The sequence below is a fragment of the Cricetulus griseus genome, chromosome 6 (assembly GCF_003668045.3).
Source record: "Cricetulus griseus strain 17A/GY chromosome 6, alternate assembly CriGri-PICRH-1.0, whole genome shotgun sequence".
Classification (NCBI taxonomy): Eukaryota; Metazoa; Chordata; class Mammalia; order Rodentia; family Cricetidae; genus Cricetulus; species Cricetulus griseus.
In genome coordinates, this window is record NC_048599.1 from 49,907,956 (window position 1) to 49,930,111 (window position 22,156).

A 22,156-nucleotide genomic window follows, 5' to 3' on the forward strand; every position below is an offset into this window, starting at 1 on the left:
GAATCTCATGCTTGTGCTATGTTGAAAAGTAGAACTAAGAAGACTCTTAAGTGTGATCCCAAATACATCATGTAGGACAGATGGGCTAGGGGGCAGGAGAGCAGATGAGTTATTTCTAACATTTGTGTAGGATTGTTGACAGAGCACAAGGGGTGTTTGAGGTACAATGCAGCTTTTCTGTATTGAGCGTCATAGTAGTCACGTGGTTATGTAACATTTGTCCAGACTCATTGTGTTGTACACCTAGCATGAGTCTTTCTTCCTTTACTTCATCTGGATGTGGGGGCACATTCCTTATAATCTCAGCACTAGGGAGTCAAAGGCAGGGGACTCAATAGTACAAGGCCAGTTTCAAATTCATGGGGGGTTTGAGGCCACTCTGGGCTACATGAGGCCCTCTTTCATAGACAAAAATAACCAAGAACAACTGAAAATTTAAAGTGAAAAAACAAGTAACAAATTCTTTTTTTTTCTCTTGCAGAGTGTTGCACTCTACATCCTTGGTGATGAGAGTTGTGTTTCTGATGAAGCCTCCCAGTATTTGTCCAAAGTAACCTTAAGTAAGTTGTTACGATGTTTGGCTCCCCCAAACAGAATGTTAAAATGTTGGTAAGTGTTAATCTTAGAGACACATCTTACCTCTATTCAGTCTACATCCACAACTGGATTTCAAGTATCTGGTTTCTCAAAGTCTGACAGACCCGGCTTCTGTATAGGACTGTTAGTCTGAAGGAAACAACTCTCGGTTGCAGCTTGCCACACTACTGCTTGCTTTATTATTTTTAAGGAGTTTTGGTTAATGAATTTTTACTTGCAAATATCTCCAGCATGTTGTTTACCAGGATGTCTATTAAAATGAAGTTTCTATTTGTTGCCTTTCAGACCCCCAAAAGCCACAAGCAGAACAAGAAGAAAACAAGTAATTTGTTTCTGATTTGTGCTTTTATATTTAAAATTGGAAGCAATGTTAAGTGTGTGTGTTAAATGTTCTTTTGTTTTATTCTCCCTAGGTTTACTTTCCGGCATTCTTCTTCAGTTTCTAGTCTAGCAGAAAAATTGGTTGTCTGGATGACCAGTGTAGGTAAGAGCTGCTTTGTCATCTCAGGACCATGTTGTTATTGCTGGGCTCGGTCCTCCTTCCCCTCTCTCACTGGACTTGGGAGGCATGAGGAGAGAGGCTCTGGTTTTCTGTAAAGGCTGAAGATTGAGATATTGTTCATCAAGTTGAGCTTCCACAACTTCTTTAGAAGAGTGGATGGGATACCAGGCTGATACTAATCTTAGGGCATTAGAAATCCTTTGTTTCATTTCCTGTTATCTGTTGAGGCTATAGCTTTGTAAATTGGTCTCAGAATGGCAATCTTTAGTTAATGTACATGCAAATGTGAAGCATTTTGAGACTTGATATATCACCCTGGCATCATTTAAGGTCAATTGTGTAAGCCCTTCAGAGAGTGCTCTCAAATAGTAAAGGGCAGAGATTGTAGGCACTGTGATGACGAGTGAATACTCAGCTAACAAGAAGAGAGGGAAATTAATTCTTTGTTTCTTGTTCCAATGCCATTGCTTCTACGTTTAAAAGTGTAGTAAAATTATTTGTTTAAAAAAATAAATGGGCTTTTAACAATGGGGAAACGATTGGTTTAAGAATATAAAACTGCAGTTGGACAAGAGGCATGGACTCTCTGAAGTCTTTGAGAGCATGATAAATATGGTTGATAACAATATGCTATATTTTAAAAGTTGTGAGATAGTATACTATAAGTGTTCTCAAAGCAAAAATGATGAATATGTGTGATATAACATGTTAATTGGTTTAATTTAGCCATGCCACTGTGAACATACTGTGTTTTGTATCATAATTGTGCATGACTTTATTTATGAGCTAAATAAATGAATGAAAAAAATTGGGCAAAAGCAACAGTGAAAAAGCAAAAAGTTACCTATGGCAGAAGTGGTGGTAAATGCCTTTAATCACAGTACTCAGGAGGCAGAGACAAGCAGATGTCTCTGAGATTGAGGCCAGCCTCATCTACATAGTAAATTCCAGCCCAGCTAGGGCTGCATAGTAAGACTCTGTTCCTTGCTGGGGGAAAATAGTTACTGAAATGAGTATATGACAAAAATTGAGACTGTTCAACAAATTTAGTACCTGAAAAAGATGTCACAGAAGATTTTTACCCAAATTTGTTCTCAGTGAAGTTTTTCAGTTCTTTTTGTGTGTCTTGTTGAAAAATAACAGTAGTTGTCTTATAGTGTACATATAAGATGAGTAAATGAAAAATATTCGATGAATTCTGTCCATTATATATCATTTAATATTTAATAAAAGTGTTATTCCTATATAAGAAATATTTTTGCTTCAATAATTGATCAACTTTTATATCCGAAATAATGAATAATATTGTGAAGTTTAGAACATTTCTAGAAAAGAAATTTGAATTGGTCTGAGCATTACAAGTATTTAAGTATAAAATGTATTGAACATAAAGAAGAGTGTGGGAAATGTGTATATAGAGGACAATGTTAAAGTGAATTTGGCTCTTGGTCACCAGCCTTTAAAACAGAATGTGATCAGTGCAGCTACTGCTTACCTGTCTGCTGCCACTCACCTCCCTATGTGTGACCTTTGTCTTGCTTTTCTTCACTGGTTATCTTTATATTTTGCTTAGGAATGTATGTTTGAGTGTTTTGTGTATGTACATACAAGTACCACATTCACCTGAGCTGATTCATACAGGTGTAAGTCATTTATTGAAGACAATGGGACTTGCTACACTTCCCTTTCTCACCTCCATAATGAAACAAAGTTCCTGCTTGATATTTTTATTCTGATATTTTGGAGCACATGTGCACAGTGTTGTTTGTGGCTGTGATGCCAACTCCCAAAGTAATGGTACCAGTTTACAGCACTGTTAGTTGTGAGAACTACTGCTTTTGTGCTTGCCAGCTCTTAGTATTGATTGACTTCAGTGCTTGTTGTCTAACTAGTTAGAGGATGATTAGGGAAGTGGCAGATGTAACTGAAAAACATCTCTTCCTTTGTTTCACTCCAAGGTTTCACTTTAAGAGATTTGGAGACTCTTCCCTTTGGAATTGCTCTTCCCATCAGGGATGCAATATACCACTGTCGGGAGCAGCCAGATTCAGACTGGTCAGAAGCTGTCTGCCTCTTGATTGGACGACAGGATCTTTCCAAGCAGGCCTGTGAAGGAAATTTGCCCAGAGGCAAATCTGTGAGTATTAACATAGGAAGTTCGGCTTTACCTTCAGATAATTTTAAAGTGGAAACTATTCATTTTCCTTTTGCATCTTTACATTTTGGTAATTGTGCATGTCAGTTTGCCTTTTATGTTATAAATCAAATGAAGTTTATAATTGAACTGTGGACTTAGTGACTTCCTTGTGTTGCCTGGACCTTTCTTTGCCCACAGTCAGGAGAGGTATGGAGTCAGCAAGCCACTGGCCATGCCTGTTCAGCTACTTGTACCTGTAGAAGTAGCTGATTTTGACACTTATCAGGAAAACTGATAGCCTGTGCACCCTCAGTTTGACTGGGTACTCATTCTGTGTTCTTGTTCATGCTTTTTGAGAGGTTGAACTTAGCCTTTTCAGTAGGTATAAATATATTTGCACAATCCATGAATAACAGTAAAATTTAAGCCTTGAAGAAAAATACATTCTCCACTAGGGCTAGTTATTTAGGTGCCTTACTGTCCTTCATTATCATTATCTTTACATATATTACAGAATGGGTTCTAATAAGCCTAGAAACGAGGAAAATTTTTTGTTGTTTTTGAGACAGGGTCTCTGTGTAGATCAGGCTGACAGACTTAGGACTCACAGAGATCTGTGACATGTCTGAGCAAATGGGATTCAGGCTTGTTCTAATAGCCTTTCAATTATTATATCATCATCACTATGGTGTAACTGTGGGCCCGTCACAGTAGGTCCCCTAACCCAAAAGTTGGCCGCCTAGGACTTGAGCTAGAATCAGTTTCCATGGAGATCTAATCTCAGATTTGTATTTAAATATCAACTTTAGTTGACTTGGTGTTGGTCCTGTTTTAGATACAAAACCGTTCTTATTCTTTTGGCCAAGAAAATCCAGGTGTGGTAGTACATCTTTGTAACCAGAACTTGGAAGACTGAACCAGGAGAGTCACCATGAATTCAAAGGTAGCCTGAACTACATAGTGAGACTGTGTCCACACACACACTCACACACACACCCACCCCTTTGGCATTTAGATTTCTTTTGCTCCTGGGAGCCATTCAGCACATAAACACTCTAAATATTAATCTATAAATTATTTAAATGTCAGCCTAGGCAAGTTTATCTAAATTTAGTTTTTTCAGTTATTTGAGGCTAAATTTCAACTTGGTTCTGCTGTTTGGGTTTATGTTCTCTAGGTAAGTTATCCATTAGAATATATAGTCATATATTGCCTAATGATTTACATACATTCTGAGAAATGTGTCCTTAGGCAGTTCTGATGCAAACGTGATAATGTTTGTGGCTGGATCACTAGACATAGATCTTAAATTAGGGAAGCACCATCATCATGTATGTAGACGTGCTGTGTGGTACATGGTCATAATTTGTTTTGATTAGTTATTTCATAGGAACCAAAGTAAGTTTGTATCTGGTCATATATACCATTTTTTCCAGGCTAACATTGTTGCCTCCACACTAAATGTCAGGTCAGAAAACTTTAGCATTTTAATTAGGATTTAATCTTTTTCTTTTTTTTTTTAGAGTTTCTCAGTGTAGCTTTGGAGCCTGTTCTGGAACTCGCTCTGGAGACCAGGCTGGCCTCGAAATTACAGAGATCCGCCTGCCTCTGCCTCCCAAGTGCTGGGATTAAAGGCATTAGCCACCACTGCCTGGAAGGATTTAATCTTTTATTGGAGTGTAGATCTTTGCTTGAGAGGAAGTGGAGAGTCCATGCAGTGCACATTATGTTGTAGTCAGACTAAAGTACTGGGGCTGGGAAGCCCTATATGAGAGCACACATGGGGTTCTCAGGGTAGGCTGGCAGTCAAGGGTTAAGTCTGCTCTCTTTCTAAAATGTATGTAGAACATGGAAAGTGAAAACCAGCCACAATCCAAGTTTTATGCAGCTTCAGTCAGCCTTTGATGTATGTCTCCTTCTAGGTTTTATTCCTCTGCTTCTGTTAATCTTAATGTTGATGTAGGTAGGCATCAGTCCTGCAGTAATAGTGAGTTGCCTCATCTTCTATCCAGAATAACTTGATTCCTTAAAAAAAAAAAAAAAAAAGTTAGCAAATGGATTGTTTGTTTCAGTAGGTTCAACTTCCTGATTATGAATGACTCTAAATATAAACCCCTTTCTTCAGTTTAGTAAAGAATGACTCCAAGTAGGCAATGCAGTACTTTAAAAACATTTGTACCAACTAGACACTTATGTAGGCTCAGGGTGATAATAAGACAAGGAGGGTGTGGCCAGCTTAGGTGATGTAGTGGTCTCCCAGTGCAGAAGAGCTCAGGTTGTATTATAGTGTAGAGTGACTTCAGGAAGCATACCAGTTAAGCTTACCTCTAGTGTAGAGTTGTGTTCCATTAGCCTATTCGCCCTCTCAGTCTAGGCCCAAAACTGCCTTTTAAATCAGTAACTACAATAAAGTCTGTCACACAGGTGCTCTCATCAGATGTGTCTTCAGGAACCGAGGCTGAGGAGGAAGATGATGGCATGAATGACTTGAATCATGAGGTTATGTCATTAATATGGAGTGAAGATTTACGGGTGCAGGATGTGCGAAGGCTGCTTCAGAGTGCACAGCCTGTCCGTGTTAATGTGGTGCAGTACCCGGAACTCAGTGACCATGAGTTCATTGAAGAGAAAGAAAACAGGTAAAATGGTTCATTTCCTGTCCAGCTTGTTACACTTGAGACTGGTGTGTTTGTTTGTTTTCCTTTACTATTTTAACTTAACTTTTTTCTTTTAACTCTGTCTCTGTCTCTGTCTCTGTCTCTGTCTCCCCCCCTCTCTCTGTCTCTCTCTCTCTGTCTCTCTCTCTCTCTCTCTCTCTCTCTCTCTCTCTCTGTGTGTGTGTGTGTGTGTGTGTGTGTGTGTGTGTGTTTCTTTCTTTCCTTTTACTGGGCTTCAGGAGAATCCAGGTCAGACCATTTGGCTCAATGGCAAGTGCCTTTTCTCACTAAGCCATCTTGTCAGCTTGGTGTGGGTAGTTTTAAATGTTAACTTGCTATAATCTAGAATTACCTGGGAAGAGAATTTAAGTTGAGGAATCTTGGCTCAGTTTGGTCTGTGGGGCACTGTCTTGGTTGTTGATTGAGTTAGGAAGAACAAGCTTGGCTGGGCAGCACCATTTCATGGGCTGGACCCTGGACTGCTAAAAATGAAGAAAGCTAGCTGAGCAAGAGGCAGGCCACTAAGCAGCATGGGTGCATTCATTCTGTCCTGCTCTTGCCTGTGGCTATGATATGGATCAGACTCTTGCACTGTGATTTCCCTTTCTATAATGAACTGTAGCCTGGGCTTGTAAGCCAGATAAACTCTTTCCTGTCAGAGTTTGCTTTTGGTCAGGGTAGTTTATCACAGCCATTGAAATGAAACTATAATACTTAATTTTTTTTTTGTTGTTGTTTGTTTTTGCATTTAAGATACTTGAAAGCTAAAACAAAGCAACTTACTTGAAGCTAAAAATCTACCTTTTATTTTAATTTTACATCTAACCTCAGTAAACCATATATATTTTAAAAATATTTCTGGTTTTTGAGGATATAATTATACCCTCCTCTTCTTAAAATAGAACAGCATACTTCAGAAAAGGCAAATCTAAGGCAGCAACTGAATTTGTAAATGAAGTATACACTGGACTCATTCTTCTGTGTCTTAATTCAGGAGGAGAGTTTAAGTTATTTGTTTGTTAGTTTTTAGTGTGGTATAAACTCACTCCAGTTGTATTAGATACTTTTTTTGTTGTTGTAAACAAATGTCTGGCAGAAACAACCTGGGGACTTAGTTTCAGAAGGTCTGAGGCAGGGTCATGCAGGGGCCCTGTCTGTGGGGGAGTGTGAGGCAGCTGATTCCCTGCCCTCCTTCCCTTTTCCTTTATTCCTGCCCTCTCCCAGAGTCAAACTGCTCAGTTGGTTAGCTGGCCTTGATTGTGCTCTAGCTCAGGCAAGGCTTACACTGGGGCTCCTGTTTTGAGTAGATAGAATTACAGGTGTGTGAATGATCCCAGCTTCTTTTTCTTACACTGTTTCAAGGGCAGTCACCACCCATGCTTAGCTGTAGTCCACTGAAAATACTAACTCCTCTCTCATTGTTTGCTCACCACATGTACTCAGGTTATCACTTGAACTTGAGAGTAGAGCACATAGGAGTGGAGGCTCTTGTAGTTAGGCTTAATGCCATTCCTGGATGGACTTGGATAAATTATTTAACCTGTTATTTTATGAGTTGTTTCAGCTGTAATAGACATGAGTGTAACAGTTACACCTCATCAACTGTTGGCATCAAGTCAGTTCTTTTACATAACACCCAAAATATTTCGTAGTGCATAATACTAAAGCTCACTGTAATCAGCCATTATTAATAGTGTATTGATTCTTTTTTCTCTTTAATCTTTTAGTATAGTGATTCTCAACTTTTCCAATGCTGTAATCCTTTAATACAGTTCTTGTTGTGGTGACCCCCAACCATAAAGTTATTTTTGTTGCTACTTCATAACTAATTTTACTACTGTTATGAATTGTAATGTAAATATTTGATATGCAGATGGTCTTAGGTGAACCCTTTGAAAGGGGTCATGACCCACAGGTTGAGAACCACTTGTTTTATTGTATCTGAAATCAGACTGTATCTTTTGTCAGTCGTTGTTAGTCTAGTTGGAGAGCATTTCTTGGTGCTAATAGGATCATGACGCATCCTGTCAATAGTGTCATGCATCCTGGTGTGGCTACAGCATTAGTGCTGTTGCTTTAATTTTATGACTTTCACAAATAGAATTGGATTATGTATAAAGCCTTCACTAAAAGCTTCACAGATTTGAATTTCCTGCATCCCCAGTTATTATTCTGTCATAGTCTAACATTCTAGCATTAGAATGTTATAATCCTCTCTAATGAGCTAGAGAAGCAGTGTATTTATATAATTAGGGAGAAATCAGATTAATGAGTATTTTGTCTGCAGAGTGTCAGCCCTGTGTTAGCCTCCGAAGGTCCTTTCTTTAGTCTCAAATCCAATGTTTAAAAGATTTTTTAAAGTAGGAATGCCTATTTCCAATTTTTCTGTTAGTTTTTGTTCCAGGGGCCTGTCTAGAGTGAATTCAATGCAGAAAAAAGAGTGGGGTGTTAGTTTTTCAGTGTGACCAACAGAAGCCAATTTAACTTTAAACATACCTGGTGTGTAGCTCTGCTGACTGTTTACTTCCTTCCTTTGTGTACAAAGCACAGAGGTAGTGGCATTTTTGAGGCAGTATTGGTATAAGGAACAAGAGGATGATCTGTGTGTACTAATGCAACTCAACGGAAAGTAATACCAAGAGGAACCACCCAAGTAATGTATTTTCTTTAGACCAGGCTAGCGTCAGTCAGAGTAGAATTTAGTTTCATCCTTTTTCTACCCCAGAGGAACTGAGAGTCCCATTCAAAGCAGATAAGCAAAGGCAATGTGTGTTTGTTTCAGCACCTTGATGAGGAAGAGTTGTGAGAGGAATTGTTGACCCTCCCCCTCCCATCCATCTCTGCCAGGATTGGGCTGGGGGGAGGGGATGCTTTGTGAGGTCTTGGTTGTGTCTTAGTCACTCTTGAATAATTTCCTCCTGTTAGGTTTCAACTATGAGCTCTGTTAATAGTTTGTGTGTTGTTTTGTATTTTTATTATAGACTGCTCCAGTTGTGTCAGCGAACTATGGCCCTTCCAGTAGGACGAGGAATGTTTACCTTGTTTTCATATCATCCCGTTCCAACAGAGCCATTGCCTATTCCTAAGTTGAATCTGACTGGTATGTTAAATTCTGGGCTCATCACCAAAGGACTAAGTTCATACCCAAGTGGGGTTCTTTGGAATTATTTTAGTTAAAACCAAAGCACTGCTTCTGTGTGCTCATTGATTTTCAGCACTAATAACACTGTAGTGGCTATTGAAGCTCACTTAGCAAATTGGCTATGACAAAATACTTGTGTCGAGTCACTTAGGGGAAGAGTCACTTTGGCTCATGGTTTATGGAGATACAGTCTATGACTGCAAGGAAAGCTTGAGGATAGGAACAGCTTGTGCCTGGAGCTTCCTCGAGTCTGAACAATTAGGAACCACAAAGGAGGATCTATAAACTTCAAGATCAGCTTTCAGTGGCTCAGTTCCTTCAGTTGTCCCCCCCCCCAGCCCCCAAATACCACAGTCTTTTGGAACAGTGTCAGCAGCTGGGAACCAAAACATAGATACAACATAGTCTATTACTAATTTTGTGTATTATTATGATTATTTTAAGATACAAAACTTGAGAGAGTTGTTGATAAAGTTAAGACAATTTAAGGCGCTTGACTTTGGTGGCACACGCCTTTAATCCCAGCACTCAGGAGGTAGGCAGATCTCTGTGAGTTGGTTGGAGGCCAGCCTGGTCTACAGAGTGAGTTCCTGGACATCCTCCAAAGCTATAGAGAAACCCTGTCTCAAAAAATAAAATAAAACAAAACAAAACAAGACAATTTAGGACTGTGTGTGGTGGCATACAACTTTAATCCCTGCACTTGGGAGGTAGAGTTCCAGACCGGCTGGTGTTACATAGTAAGATCCTGTTTTGTTTTTTTTTTTTTTTTTTTTTTAAGATCTGAGGCTTGAATTTTAAATAATCTTAAAGCCTGATATGTGCATAATTTAGGTTCTCCTGAGACACTCATTCTTCTGTGTGTATGCATGCTACAAATCAGTCACTATCTACTTAGAATTTGTTTTCGATGATGGTTCAGACATCTTTAAAATGGTGTTTCAGAGTTCTAAGGATTTTGGTAGCTTTGTACAATAATCAGCATTTATTTTAAATGTCCGTCACATTGTCATTTTGGCACAGTGGACCTCACATCAGTCTCATAGATGTCTGTTGATGAATTGAGCTAACATAAACCATTTGTAATATAAAGATGATGTGGTTATGTCTGTGTACACAATATGGATCAGAACTCAAAGGAATTAGAAAAATTCAAACTGAACTTAAAATACCACATTTAATTTATTACTTGTGGATCACCACAGTAGAGAATGTTCCTTTCTAGTTCACTAGGTAACTTCTTTGTAAACAGACACTCTGTTTTGACACAGTGTCTTGCTGTGTAGCTTAGGCTAACCTCAATATTTCTGTCCTGCCTTGGCCTCTTAAATGCCAGGATTATAGGTATGTGCCACCATACTCAGTTGAATTTAGCATTTTAAAAGAAACTGGTGTATATGTGTGTACGTGTGGGTACCTGTGGTGGTGAAAGAACAGTGGTCAATCCCCTGAAACTGTAGTTACAGGTGGTTGTGTCACTTGATGTGGATGCTGGGAACCAAACTCTAGGTTTTCTTTAAAGAGCAGGAAATGGTCCTAACAGTGCAACCATCTCTCCAGCTCCAGGTTTGGCATTTTTTGTATCTAACACATATTAGATACTTATAGATATCTGTGTGCTGAGGCATAGACATATGAATCAGAGATAGGGCAGATTTATTTATGTGTATGTATGCACCTGAGTATATGTTTGTGTACCATGTGTGGGTATGAGAAGCAAATGCTCTTTCCTGTAGAGCCATCTCTAGCCCCCAATAGAGGTTTGAATGCAATAAAGGCAACCTTATTTCCAAGACCTGAGTTTTAATTGTGAATGTTGATTCGCTTCTTGTCTGCCTAGGGAGAGCCCCTCCACGAAATACAACTGTAGATCTTAATAGTGGGAACATCGATGTGCCTCCCAATATGACAAGCTGGGCCAGCTTCCACAATGGTGTGGCTGCTGGCCTCAAGATAGCCCCTGCCTCCCAGATAGACTCAGCTTGGATTGTTTACAACAAGCCAAAGCATGCCGAGTTAGCCAATGAGTATGCTGGCTTTCTCATGGCCTTGGGTCTGAATGGGCACCTTACCAAGCTGGCTACTCTCAATATCCATGACTACTTAACTAAGGTGAGAACCTGTCATCCCCATGCCTGGCCCTGTGCCACCCAGTGTGCACCACCTCCTAATTGTCTTTTTGCCCGTTTCATTCCTGTACCTCTTAACTATGTTCATCTCATAGTAGGAAACAGTCTCCCTAAAGTGTAAATCAGTGTAACCCTTGCATAGAACCGTTTACTCATCCTCTGTTGCTGTCTGCTCCTGGGACTTGTGTGGTCCTCTCACTTCTGCAGCTCTTCCATTGCTCTTCCTTTGAGTGTCCCATTTTCTCTCACTTTTCTGACTAATGAGTTCAGGTTCTTTAGAGATTGCTAGTAATTCTCTAGCCCCTCCTAATAAAAAAATGTTAGTCTCATTTACTCTGCATTTGTAAATAAATTTTAATTGTGGGTTTTATGTTTTTAATTTAGCATGTTTTCCTCTTATTAAAACACTATAAGAGCTGGGACCACATGTGTTTAGTTTGCCACTATATTCTCAGTACCTGCTATGTAAAGGTATTTATTGAAAGAGGCAGTCATTATTTTATCTAAAACTATTAGTGGGGTTGGAGAGATAGCTCAGTAAAGTGCTTGCCGTGGAAACATGAGACTTGAGTTTGGTTCCCAGCACTCACACAATAAAGCCAGCTGTGGTGGAGTATGCTTGTAATTGTGCTGGGGAGGTGAAGAAAAGAGGACTGTGGGGTCTTGCTAGCAGCCAGTCTATTTGAATGTGAGTCTCAGGTCCCAGTGAAAGACTGTGCTTCAAAAATTAAGATGGACTTCTGAGGAACAACATCCAAGGTTAATCTCTGCCTTCTGAAAATACACTTGCATGCTCATTCACTCTCTCTCCCTCTTCCTATCCTTCTCCCCCCCCCTCCCCATTTCAGGATAGCCATATTTGTTTTGGTAGTGTCTGAGTTTTATTTTGTTTGCCTTTGTAGGGCCATGAAATGACAAGCATTGGGTTGCTGCTTGGTGTTTCTGCTGCAAAACTTGGCACCATGGATATGTCAATTACCCGGCTTCTTAGCATTCACGTTCCTGCTCTCTTACCTCCGACGTCCACAGAGCTTGATGTGCCTCACAATGTCCAGGTGGCTGCAGTGGTTGGCATTGGCCTTGTTTATCAGGGCACAGCTCACAGACATACTGCCGAAGTCCTGTTGGCTGAAATAGGTATGCAGCTAATAGTGCTTAATCTTTACAGGTATACATTTTCTACTCAAACATATAGTTATAAAAAATGATGATAAAAGTATGAAAATTAAGGAAATATTCTCTGTCATAACTACATAAGAGAGTAGTTTTTATGAGTAATCACAGAATATCAGATAATTATTTAAAAGAAAAAATAAAAAAGCAAAACTCAACAAGTAATGCAGGCTGGGCTTTTGTTGCTGTGTAGGTGGTGAGCCTGGATTGGCAAGCCCACTGCTGAGCTGAGTGAACACATATGAATGAGCCATTCGTCTCACACAAGGCCACGTCTAGAGTAACCTGGACTTAAAATTAGATTGTTTGGTTCCTAATATCACATTGTTTTCTTCTGTTAGACAAGAACACTTGACAAATAACCAAATGATTGTCTCCTGTAACTTATGCAATACACACCTCATACCTTTCAGTAACCTTTAAATCACTGGTAAAATGTAAATGATTTACATATTAATGTAAGTGCTGTACAGTTTTTACACTTGTATTGTTTAGGGAATAATGATGGAAATCTGTGTGTTCAATGCAAGTACAATTTAAAAAATATGTTTGGTGTGTGGTTGATTGAGTCCGTGGGTGCAGAGCCTATAGATAATGAGTAACAAATTAACAATGGTAACTGATGTTAGAGTATGATGATTATAATGCTCTTTTGTAATTGGGCTTTTTTTATTTCTAGAATTTGGCATTTAATGTTTTCAGAATAACGTAGGGAAACCATGGAAAGTAAAACTTTGGAGATTTCTGAGCCACCGAGTGTGTTAGTGAGGATACATTTTCCTTCAGCATGATTACATCACATATCTTTTGCTACGACACTTCTGCATCATGAACTACGATTAAATTGGCCTGCTGGCTCTGCTTTAGGCTGTAGATCTATGGTTTGGTTGCTCTGGTTCTGTTTTGTCTATTCTAGGATCCAGGCTAGAGGGTGTAACTTCTGTGTATGTAGGAGACTCATTAACAAAAGTTTCAGTCCTTGCTGTTTGTGTCAGCTAAAGCCCAGGCAGTTCCACCAGAAATGTGTTTCATGAGGTGGATGTACCATAGGACAGTGAAGAACAAGGCTGAGACTTTGATCTGCTATAGTGATAGTAGAAGTTATTACAAAACTGAAACATTCCTATGCCAAAATATAAAGTAGCGTACATTATGGGTCTAAAACAAGTACTCAAATGGTCCCCAGCACTGCTAGTTAGAGCTTAGAGCTTGTTTGTATAGAGCAGTAATTCTCAACCTTTCCAGGGGGTTGCCTAAGACCATTGGAAAGTTGGATGCCTTTTGGACTGTGTCTTTATCTAAAGCAATTGGGAAGTGAAGTCTCTAAAACTATTACAAGTTGGATGGAGTTTATAATAAGCTGGCTTGACCTGTGTTTCTCTCCATAGGACGGCCTCCTGGTCCAGAAATGGAATATTGCACTGACAGAGAGTCCTACTCGTTAGCTGCTGGCCTGGCCCTGGGTATGGTTTGCTTGGGGGTGAGTAGTCTGTCTTCCCCTGCTTTTACCCAGAGCATCTGCACATTGAAAGGAACACTCTTAACACTTGGTCCTGAATGCCACTCTGGTATCCTGTCACTTCACCCAGTGCCCATTCTTTTGTTCTTTCTGGATTCTTTTTCAAAGTCTTCAGTGGAGAAAAATTATAGTGAAGTGGGACTTTAAGATTTCTTTCCCCTGACTAACATGTTTTTATAGTTAAACTATGATATTTCTCTTTTATTTTTATGTGTATGAATGTCTTGCTTGCATGTATGTCTGTTCACCATGTATATGCAATGCCTGCAGAGGCCAGAAGGTGGTGGCATTGGATCCCCTGGAACTAGAATTACAGATAGCCAGCATATGGGTGCTAGGTATTGAACCCAGTTCCTCTGGAAGAGCAGCTAGTGCTCTTTACCACTGAATCATCTGCAGTCCTCAGATTTCTTGAAAAAAGTTCAAGAGATAGATAGAGAAGAAAATAGGGCTGGAGAGATAGCTCAGTGGATAAGAATTCTTGCTGTGTAAGCATGAGAACTTGAGTTTGGATTTCAGTACACACTTCGAGCAGGATACCCAGCATCCTCCTGTGACCCCTGTGCATATTTATACACAAGTATTCATACATGTGTGTATGTGTACCTGTACACACATGCATACATACCACCCTCACACACTTATGCTTATTGACACACATATTGATCACTCTCTTCTCTTTCTCTGTACACATACATGAGTAGAAAAATAGTGAAAATATATATGATTCGAAGCCTTAAGAATCTGTAGTAATTGTCCTAATTACTATTACTATTAGAAATAGTCCTAATCTTCTTTTGCTGCTCTGTTGATCACTGTATTCCAGAGAGTTGCCATAGCAGCTTTTGCTTTGTAACAGGATGCAGTGTCAGGTTAACTCCATCCAAGAGATGTCTATAAAACTGCCAAAAACATTCCATGTAATTACTGTTTTTTACTTAGAATATGATTGCCTTGAAAACCCTCCAATGTAGTGTTATAGTCAAGCTAAATGATACTCAAAATGTTTGAGTGGAACATGTTGCTTCTTACATGCATTCTAAAATCTGTCATTGTTGGCCATGTGTTTTCTTCTCACATCTTGACATGTAAGTTAAAGAGGCAGGTGGTACTATGTAAAAGCATCATACTGTGAATTGGGACTGGAAATTTGGTTCAGATATGGTGAGTCTAATCATATGACTACATTAGTGTCTGTTGGTTAAGCAACTCTATGACTGTTGAGCAGAACTGCTGTGTTTGACATACAGCCCTGCCATTTAGTAGCTAGACAGACAACCTTGGGCTGGGTTCAGTTGCACCTCCCTTTCCTCATTATAAGTGAGAGTCTTACTAGTAGCTATTCAGTAGTGTCCTAGTTTTGTTCTGTTGCTGTGATAAAACACTCTGACCTAATCACCTTATGGGAGGATGGGTTTATTTCTGCTTACACTTCTATTCTGGGCAGGAACTCAAGTCAGGAACCCAAAGCAGAAACGGTGGAGGAGTGCTGCTTGTTTGCTCACTTTCTGGCTTGCTTAGGCTCATGCTTAGCTAGCTCTGTTTGATAACCCAGGACCACTGCCTAGGGATAGTACCTTCCACTGTGGGCTGGGGCCTCCTTACATCAATTAGTAATCATGTCAGTTTCCCACAGACATGTCCACAGGCCAATCTCATCTAGACAATTCCTCAGTTGAGGCTTTTTTTCTCAGGTGACTCTAGGCAGTATCAGCTTAACAAGTAAAGCTAACTAGAACAAATAGTGTTCCTGAATTGAGTTAATTCATTTTAAATACAACAGAGTTGAGCATGATACTCAGTAAGCATTCAGTAAGCTATTGTGGGGGCCTGAAGAGATCACAGGTGCAGTAATGAAGTACTCAGGTGTTCACATTCAGGTTTTGAGTATGTATGTATGTATGTATGTATGTATGTATGTATACACACACACTCATATACACACTCAGTCTTTTCCTTTACTCTGAGTGTAATTATGTCTTTGACTTTATAGGTTTTATTAAATGGAAGTATGTAGATCTGAATCTAAATTATACTTTTTGAGAATTAATAGCTTGATATCAATTAATGTGTAAAGTGTTTATTGTAATTGGAAGAAACATCAAAATTAAAATGCCCTCTTTTGAAGTGTCCCATTGTTTACTATGGGTGTGTGCTACTGATTTATTGCTGAAAGACTTCTTTTCATCTCAGTTATTTGATTTTTTTCCCAGCACGGCAGCAATTTGATTGGTATGTCTGATCTCAATGTGCCGGAGCAGCTGTATCAGTATATGGTTGGAGGTCATAGGCGGTTTCAAACTGGAATGCACAGGGAGAAACATAAATCTCCAAGTTACCAAATCAAAGTAAGTCAAATCAGAGTTAGAGATCAGAATGCCACAAGCTGAGAGAGTTAAGAGACTAGCTTCAGTAGTGTTTTCCTAGCAACAGTTAGAAGTGTGCTGATGGTGTACTCAGCCTGGTGAATTCAGAGCTCTTACAGAGTAACTTCTCTCACCAGGAAGGAGATACCATAAACGTGGATGTGACTTGTCCAGGTGCTACTCTGGCTTTGGCTATGATCTACTTAAAAACCAATAACAGGTATGAACACCTGTCCCTTGCATGACATGTGGCGTCCTTTTTGCCCTCAGGAGTAAAATCTTTCCACATTTATCTCCCCTATGCTAGAGCAGCCTGATGTCTGTTCTCTCAGATAACAGTAGACTTTATGTAGTGTTTTCTTTGGTAATGCTGTTCATCAGGACACTTGTCTCACTGTGTTTAGGGTATTCGTCCCAGGACCCATAAAGACAACAGAACCCACAAAAGCATGGGATTTGTGTGTAATCCCATGCACTTCATCTTGTTACTTAAAGTTATTTGTAAATTACTTACAATATGAGGTATACTTATACATACTCTACAAATGGTTGTTAATACTGTACTGTTTAGAGAATAATGATTAAAAGAATGAAAAGACCATTTGTTTAATCTAGACATAAGTTTTTTTTCCCTTCTGATACTTTCAAGTGGATGTGGAAGCCAAGGATATGAAGGGCTAGCCCAAAAAGCTGCCCAGTTCTTTCAGTAATTGGCATATCCTTTTGAGCACTGTTTAAGCCAGAAATACTTAGTGTTATTCTGTACTTGGTTGCCTTTTATAAAAATGGTTTTGCTTTGTTTAGAAGCTTTTTCTAATGACTAAACCTTCTACTTTCCCAGTCTGTCCTGAGTTATGTCCCTAGCTCACCTTAATTATTTTAATTTGAAAAATATTTTGAATTCATGAAACTCTACAGTGTTCTAAATTATTGCAATTAGGAAAATCCTATGCAGAATTTAAAAAGGGGTAACAGATATCATTAATCTTTTATTTGGATAAATGTTATATCAGTGTCTTGGTACTGGAGATACTGAATAAGACAAAACTAAAAATACCCTCATGGAACTTACAAGTTACAGTGAGACAAAAAATAAACGTTATGTCAGTGTGTGTGAAACATTAATGGAGAAGCTAGACCTTTGCTGGAGGGGAGAAAAGATTTTATGTCATTTGAGTTTTGATTACCTGACCTTCTTGAGCAGTAACCTTCATTGATGTCCTCTGCCAACAGATCCATTGCCGACTGGCTGCGAGCTCCTGATACCATGTATTTGCTGGACTTTGTGAAGCCAGAATTTCTCTTGCTTAGGGTGTGGTGCTTTGTCATTTTCATCTTTCTTGACTTGATGGGGACTTTTTTTTTTTTTTTTTTTTTTTGATCCTCAAGTTTAGCTTACAAATCTGAATGCCTTTCCATGAAAAGGGGTTTTACTTTTAACTTGCCATGTTTTCCTGATTGGTTGTCAATGCTATTTTGAAGTTTCCCAAGTAGAACTTAGGAAGGCTAGGAAAGGTGAACAACCTGATAGATAATACTTAGAATGATGTTTCTTACTTTATTATTAAAAGTCTAGGCAGCATGTGACCAGGACTCTGGGTTACATTTTAGTATTAGCAAGGTTGCAATAGTACTGTTAAGGTTGTAATGAGAGTAATGGTTTAGTACTGTCTGAAATTGTTCTGCATTTCTTTAATGTTTGAACCACATGGAAGTTTTAAAATTGATATATAAGCTGAGCTGTGGCTCTTCTCTTTGTGATTTTTCTTTCACAGCAAATTAAAGCCTTTTCCAACCCCTTGAAACTTTGATGATGATGATGAACTAAATTTTAATTTTCTTTAAGATTTAAATCTTTATTTTTATACATTTAGTTGATAGTCTATGTTTTTTAAAGTAATCATTAGTTGAGAACTAATCCTTAGTTTTTTTTTTTTTTTTTTTTTTTTTTTTACTGCTATAATTGTTAGGAAATAGGTGAATTTTGCCTAATTAATTTTGTCTGTAATTCATTTTTAAGACACTTGCTCGGTGCCTGATTTTGTGGGATGATATTTTACCGAATTCCAAGTGGGTTGACAGTAATGTTCCTCAGGTAGGTACAAATAATAAATACTGTAACTTTAATGACATAAATTGTTATTTCTTGTAAGACTTTTCAACATGCTATAGAATATTTTTTCTTGTGAAGGCAGTTATTTATCCTTACATTCTCTTCTTTTTAAAGATTTGTTATTACTATTATGTGTGCATGCACACACATAAACGTGCTGATGCTTGAAGAAGCATCAGAACCTCCTGGAGCTGGAGTTACATGGAGTTGTGAGCTGCTTATAGTTGGTTCTGTGAATTGGACTCCGAGTCCTCTAGAAGAGTAGTGCATTCTTGTAACTGTTGAGCAGTCTTTCCAGCTCATCTTTAGGGAGTATCTTTTGAAGACAGAGGAACCTTCATTTTAAAAGTATATCCTGAGGACCGAGAGATGGCACAGCAGCTAAAGTGCTTGCATTGGAAGCAAGAGGACCAGAGTTAAAAGTACAGCTCTTGCTCCTTCAGGCCAGTCCCACTTTGCAGGGGTGGTCATGGGCTGTGGTGTCCTGGTGCTGCTAATGATCACATTCATCATGTGAGCCCTTAGTTCCCAGATCTCTTAGAATCCTCTCCAGGCTATCTGATAGTGGGTGTAGGCTGGTGTGGTGGGGTGGGTAGTGCTGGAGTCTTCTCTCTAAGCTTACTGTGAATACTGTGCGTGTCTGGTGGTGCTTTCTGAAGCTAGGGTAGATGTGATCTTAGTGTTCTCAGATCCCATGTAAGTCCTAGTGGGAGGAGGAAGAGATGGGACTAGACATGTTGGTAACCTCTGGGTTTGATCAGGAGACCCTTCCCCAATGGGTAAGGCAGAAGAAGGGTCTCGGGAGATTGCTGGCATCAACGTCCAGCCACTGTACCCATGTGCACACAGGTGCAGGTATACACACATACACACACAAGCTTGCATGCATACATGCCACATGCCAGATGCACATGCACATGTAAAGAAGTTTTTTTTTTTTTTTTTTTTTTTAAGAGGCAAAAATTATATATTGACCACAGACGTCTCAGCCTTTTGTCCTCAGAGGCTTTGAAATGGTATTGTTTAAAATTAAACAGAAACACTCTTGATGTTTTATTCTATTAATTTTTCTAAGATTCTGTTTATGAAATTTGTAGTTTTAGCATATATACTAGTTAATAGCAAATGGTCTCCTTTGTAACAAGACTGCAGAATCATTTTTATAAGTAGCGGTTGCCTGTGTGTGTAATGCATTGTTTCTACCTCACACCCTGAGTAGAACACTTCCAAAACTAAAATGTCAATGGACTTTATATGAACACCCATGTTACTGATACATTCTATAGGTAATATTTTACTGTATAAGCTTATTTAATTGCATGTCTGTTTGCTTACCCACCCCATTATTTTATCTATAATTTTTAGTACATTTTCAAGTTGTAAACAGTAATGAATATATCCCTACTATATCAAAATGTGTATCATTAACTAGATGTCAATATTTATTTTCATTTTTTTCTATTTAAAGTTTCTGAACTATGGAATGCACAATTAAATGTGCTGTCTAATAAGATGTGACTAATGGTATGTGTGCCTGTGGGTGCAAACCTGTGTCCCCTATGCTGCTTCTCTGAACACTCATCCTTGCATACCCAAACATTCTTTTCTGTCCCATGTGCTAATCTTACTGATGAATTTACTTTAATGATGTCACCTGCAGTACATATCTTTTGTGTGAGCCTCCCACTCAGCATGGCGTATGATATTACTGAGTGTTAATAGTCCATCCTTTAGGTTTATCCAGTCATGTGAGCATGCCAGTTTCTTTTCTGTTGTCTTTTGTTGGGTACCTGGGCAGCTTCAGCTTCTGGCTGTCATGGATCAGGCTCCTGTGGAGATTTGCAATAAGTAGTGCACAGATGCTGAAGTTTAGTGCATTATGTTATGTGGGCATTGAGCCCAATCACCCAGGTAGGAAGGGTGAGAGCAACCCAGAAGCCAGGGCTGTTAGGAACTGGCTGACCTCATACTTGTGGAATCCTGTTGCTGCTTCCTGAGTGTTGGGTTCACAGGCACACACCACTCTCTACTTGTTTGGAAATGATTCTCTCTCTCTCTCTCTCTCTCTCTCTCTCTCTCTCTCTCTCGCTCTCTCACTCTCTGGCTCTCTCTCTCGCTCTCTCCCCCCCTTCCTGTTTTGATTTTTTAGATTTAAGTTTATTTTTGGGTTTGTTTGTTTATTGAGACAAAGCTTTACTGTGTAGCTTTGGTGCCTGTCCTGGAACTGGATTTGTAGACCAGGCTGGTCTGGAACTCACAGAGATCTGCCTGCCTCTGCCTCCTGAGTACTGAGATTAAAGGGGTGTGCCATAACCTTACGGCTTTTTTATTTTTTTTATAACTTAAAGAAACTATAGGATCTTGACAAAGGACCAGATTCTAGAGGGTTTTTCTTTTCACTTATTTACAACTCATATTCTAGTGATGATTTTTTTAGGTGATGATTTAGTTGATGATCAAGTGTGGGGTTGTAACTATGGCTAGTGTAGCTGTGTAGTAATAACACAAAAGACTTATGTATACAGCGTGCTAATTCTAAGAGCCATCATTGGATTCATTTCCATTCTGTTCCTTTATAGACGAGTCACAGAGCTGTCAGCCAACTTGGGTGTGGCCTTAGAGTTAGCTTTGAAACCAAGCTCAAGCTCCAGTGTTCATGCTCTGTTAAAGACTCAAAGCAGGTCCAGTGAGATGGCTTAGTGGTAAAGGCTTTTGCTGCTAGCTTGGTGACCTGAGTTGAATCCCAGGAACTTCGGCATGCTAGGAGAGAATTGGGCAGAGAAAGTTCTCTGACCTTTGTATACATACCATGGTATATTTGTGTGGGCCCCCACACAAATAAAGAAGTAAATACACACCTTTAATCCCAGCACTTGGGAGGCAGAAGCAAGGTGGATCTCTGAGTTCAAGATCAGCCCGGTCTACAAGAGCTAGTTCCAGGACAGCCTCAAAGCCACAGAGAAACCTTGTCTCGAAAAACCAAAAAGCAAACAAACAAAAATACAAACAAGAAATAAATACACAAATAATTTTAAAAAATAATTCAAAAGAATTTAGACACGCCTACTGTCAAAACTTTGGAGTTTATTTTCCATAAATATAGCCATGACAGCTAGTTCATGACATTTATAACTAGAACATGGTGTTCAGACATTCTTGTTTTTTGTCTTGACAGATTATAAGAGAAAATAGTATCTCTTTGAGTGAAATTGAATTGCCTTGTTCAGAGGACTTGAATTTGGAAACTTTGTCGTAAGTAATGTAATACACAATATTAACTATGTTAGCATCTGTCAGATCAGTTTACTTACACATGAGAATTGTTGCCTGATTCGACTAATTCTGAATCCCTCATATTTGTAACCATTATTTATATGATGCTTACAGATTGCTTTTGTGTGTGTGTGTGTGTGTGTGTGTGTGTGTGTGTGTGTGTGTGTGTGTGTGTGTGTGTATAATGCTCAGGAGGTAAAGGCGTGAGTTCAAGGCCACCCTGGGACACATGAGAACCTGTTTCCACGAAAAGAATAAATAGAAATTTAGTTGTAGTTTCTTCTTTTTCATTCTTTTCATGGTGTGGGGGCTGTGGTTAAAATTGTTCTTTGTAGTATATGAAAGAATGTCATGGAAGAGGCAGGCTGTATCAATAAGAGTCACATGGTTTCTGCAAAAATCCACAGAAATCTGTTGATTGGCTAGGGGTCTTTTTTAATACTCTCAGAAGGCTGAATATTGGTTTGGAGAAGATGAATATTTATTTTTTTTCTTATCCCAAGAGGACAGGTGATAATGGGTTCTTAAAGGACAATAACAACATGTTT

At 39.0% G+C, this 22,156-nt stretch overlaps 1 protein-coding gene across 1 annotated transcript in view; it reads left to right on the forward strand.

The window, feature by feature from the left end:
- The window catches only part of Anapc1 (anaphase promoting complex subunit 1), a 76,295-nt gene that overhangs the window by 32,766 nt on the left and 21,373 nt on the right, over positions 1–22,156 (forward strand). Inside the window, exons 22-35 of the mRNA XM_027421847.2 lie at positions 482–560; positions 883–919; positions 1,011–1,081; positions 3,058–3,236; positions 5,661–5,875; positions 8,875–8,993; positions 10,876–11,147; positions 12,067–12,301; positions 13,726–13,817; positions 16,070–16,204; positions 16,360–16,442; positions 17,456–17,534; positions 18,243–18,317; positions 21,511–21,587. Coding sequence (XP_027277648.1) covers positions 482–560; positions 883–919; positions 1,011–1,081; positions 3,058–3,236; positions 5,661–5,875; positions 8,875–8,993; positions 10,876–11,147; positions 12,067–12,301; positions 13,726–13,817; positions 16,070–16,204; positions 16,360–16,442; positions 17,456–17,534; positions 18,243–18,317; positions 21,511–21,587 — 1,748 coding nt within the window. The remainder of the gene's footprint in view (positions 1–481; positions 561–882; positions 920–1,010; positions 1,082–3,057; positions 3,237–5,660; positions 5,876–8,874; positions 8,994–10,875; positions 11,148–12,066; positions 12,302–13,725; positions 13,818–16,069; positions 16,205–16,359; positions 16,443–17,455; positions 17,535–18,242; positions 18,318–21,510; positions 21,588–22,156) is intronic.